The 2,281-nt window shown below is 53.8% G+C and overlaps 1 protein-coding gene across 2 annotated transcripts; it reads right to left on the bottom strand.

Annotated features, from left to right (window-relative positions):
• Window positions 1-275: 275 nt before the first annotated feature.
• On the bottom strand, window positions 276-1,179 carry LOC124675332 (uncharacterized protein At3g17950-like). 2 transcript variants are annotated; one of them, XM_047211411.1, is made up of 3 exons: window positions 1,071-1,179; window positions 653-979; window positions 276-583 (listed from the first exon to the last, which is right to left on the bottom strand). In XM_047211411.1, the coding sequence occupies exons 1-3, from the start codon at window positions 1,146-1,148 to the stop codon at window positions 461-463; spliced, it is 528 nt and encodes a 175-aa protein (XP_047067367.1). In that variant the 5' UTR covers window positions 1,149-1,179; the 3' UTR covers window positions 276-460. The 2 variants fall into 2 exon arrangements, with proteins under 2 accessions (XP_047067367.1, XP_047067360.1); XM_047211404.1 differs by having other exon boundaries at window positions 276-979.
• Between the last annotated feature and the right edge of the window lie 1,102 nt (window positions 1,180-2,281).

Genomic DNA, 2,281 nt, shown 5'->3' on the forward strand with positions numbered 1-2,281 from the left:
CGCCGAATCTGCCATGCATGCAAACACGGAGCAGGAAATGATGACGCAGATGAATACAAGTGGACTTTACTTTCTTCACTGCCGCTTGCATAGATTTTTTTTTATTTTTCTCCCAATTTTAATTTTTACAGAAGTACTACACAAGACAAGTGAAACTTCAAGATTTACAAAAGGACACAATTTGAATTGTGGGTAGAACAGATTATTTTTTCTACCCATGATTCTTTTGCTGTGCATGATAAAGTAGAGCAAAAGGGCAGGAAAAAGAGAGTAAAGAGAGGAATCAAGCGAGTTTTGTACTATTGGCTCAGAGGGACCAAAGCGAGCACAACAATCAACGAAGAAGAAAAGAATCGGGCAGGGAAAGGAGTCCATGGGGAGAAGAAAAGAAGATTTCTTCAGTCCGTTTTCACGCAAACGTCCCTCGACAGAGTGTAAATTGCGATGCGCCTGCCCGGCCCTACCCCGCTCCGCCGCTGCAGATGCCGGTGAGCAGCACCGGGAGCCTGGCAAGCGATGACGACGCCTCCCCTGACCGCTGCAGGCGCCATCTTCCCCTTTCCTCCGGCGGAGCAGTCCGCTGCTGCGGCGGGCGCACCCTCCCGTCCTCGAACAGCGCCGTCGCCGCAACGGATGCCGCCTCGGGCAGCACCTGTGGTCCACCGCCGCCGTCGCACAGGAAGTCGGCGCCGGCGAGCTGCCGCTCCATGTCCAGGAACTCGCCCAGCCTCGTGGGCGGCCCGCCTGTGTCGTCGCGGCACAGCCGCCACCAGCTCCCGCCCCGGCGCCGTCTCCGCCGCCGCCGCCGCCCGCCCGCGCGCCTCCCCTCTCCCTCCTCCTCCGGCGGCGCCCGCGTCGGCCCCTCGCCCATCTCCCCCGGCGGGGCCCTCGTCGACCTTCGCTGCCCGCCGCCGAACGCCGACACGCCCATCAGCGTCCCCAGCGTCGTGCTCCGGTCCGGGAAGAAGGACCCCGTCGACTACAAACAAACCAAGAACTCCCATCACCTCAAATGCAACTAACCTCACCAAGCCGACAGAGAAATTCGCGTCGGTGCCTAATTCACTCACCTCGGTGTCAAGGTCGGAGGATGACGGCGAGGAGTCGGCGGAGGGGGAGTAGGGCATCATCTCGTCGTCCAGGTCCATGGTTTACCACGCCCTGTGCAGCTTGGTCCGGCGCGCGGTGGTGAAGGGAGTTGGAGGAGGAGGAGGGAGACGAAGGGTTTATAAGCAGTTGGCCGGGGGCAGTTGATCGGGGATGGGAGTGTGTAGGCGTGGTGCCGTGACGGCGACGTGGTTTAGGAGTAAGGGCATGTACAACAGTGTTGAGTCAGCCGTCTGTAACATGTTCCACGTCTGATTTTTTGTGAGGTGGAAGAGAGAGATTGTGGAGAGAGAACGAAGGTGTCTGTAATTCTACAGACGGTTGATAGCCTAAAAAATCGCTACTTACAGACGCCTGTTTAGCCGTTGTATGAGATGGTGTCGGTATAGCTGTGGCCCCAAAGGAAATCTCCATACACCAGTTCCCACAAATCACGGATACAAAAGCTAACTGCTTCATTACTTTTATCTGGAAGAGGTGTCTTGACTGCTGTCTGTAAATGACGTGGAGATTTTCTACAGACAGCAGCCGACGGAACGAATGTACATGCCCTAAGGACCCAGTGCCGGTGCGGTGGTGGCTCCGTCAATCGTCGGCATTGGGTAACTTCCACTATGGCTCAACAGGGAACTCAACGTCTGGACTGCGCCTGCAGATGCCCAAACAAGATTACAAGACTGTGCATTGTGAAACCCGTGATGCTTCGTTGGAAGGAACACATTATACGTCTGGACCTCTTTCGAAATCTTATTTGAATACACTATGTTCAACTTTTTTCCATGAAACTCAAGTAAAATTTCTTCTGCCAAGTTAATTAGGCCTACAACCTGACATCAAGTGAAGCGAGAATAAGTTTTTTTTTTTGGAAAGGGGAACTTAGCAGATTTATTTATTGCGAAGTCTTAGGGGCTGTTTGGATCGTGCCCCAGCCAGCCCCGCCAAAATTGGCACGCCAAATATTTGGCGATGGATTTTGCCGCCGGGGTCTAGCCAACGCGCGGGCACGGAAATTGAAGGGGGCGACCAAAATATTGGCGTGGTTGCGATCAGTGGCGGAGCCAGGATTGGAGCAAGCCCCGGGCCAAAACCTAAGAGAGAGAGAGAGAAAAAACTTGGAAAGATCATTTTATAGGACAAAACTTTGGTAAGATTGGAAAGATATAATTTCAAATCA

The sequence above is a fragment of the Lolium rigidum genome, chromosome 1, assembly GCF_022539505.1.
Source record: "Lolium rigidum isolate FL_2022 chromosome 1, APGP_CSIRO_Lrig_0.1, whole genome shotgun sequence".
Taxonomy (NCBI): Eukaryota; Viridiplantae; Streptophyta; class Magnoliopsida; order Poales; family Poaceae; genus Lolium; species Lolium rigidum.

Coding starts and splice junctions, on each gene's coding strand:
- LOC124675332 (XM_047211404.1), bottom strand. CDS start 1,148: ATGGACCTGGACGACGAGATGATGCCCTACTCCCCCTCCGCCGACTCC. Junction 980..1,070: donor CCTCCGACCTTGACACCGAG/GTGAGTGAATTA, acceptor GTTTGTTTGTAG/TCGACGGGGTCCTTCTTCCC.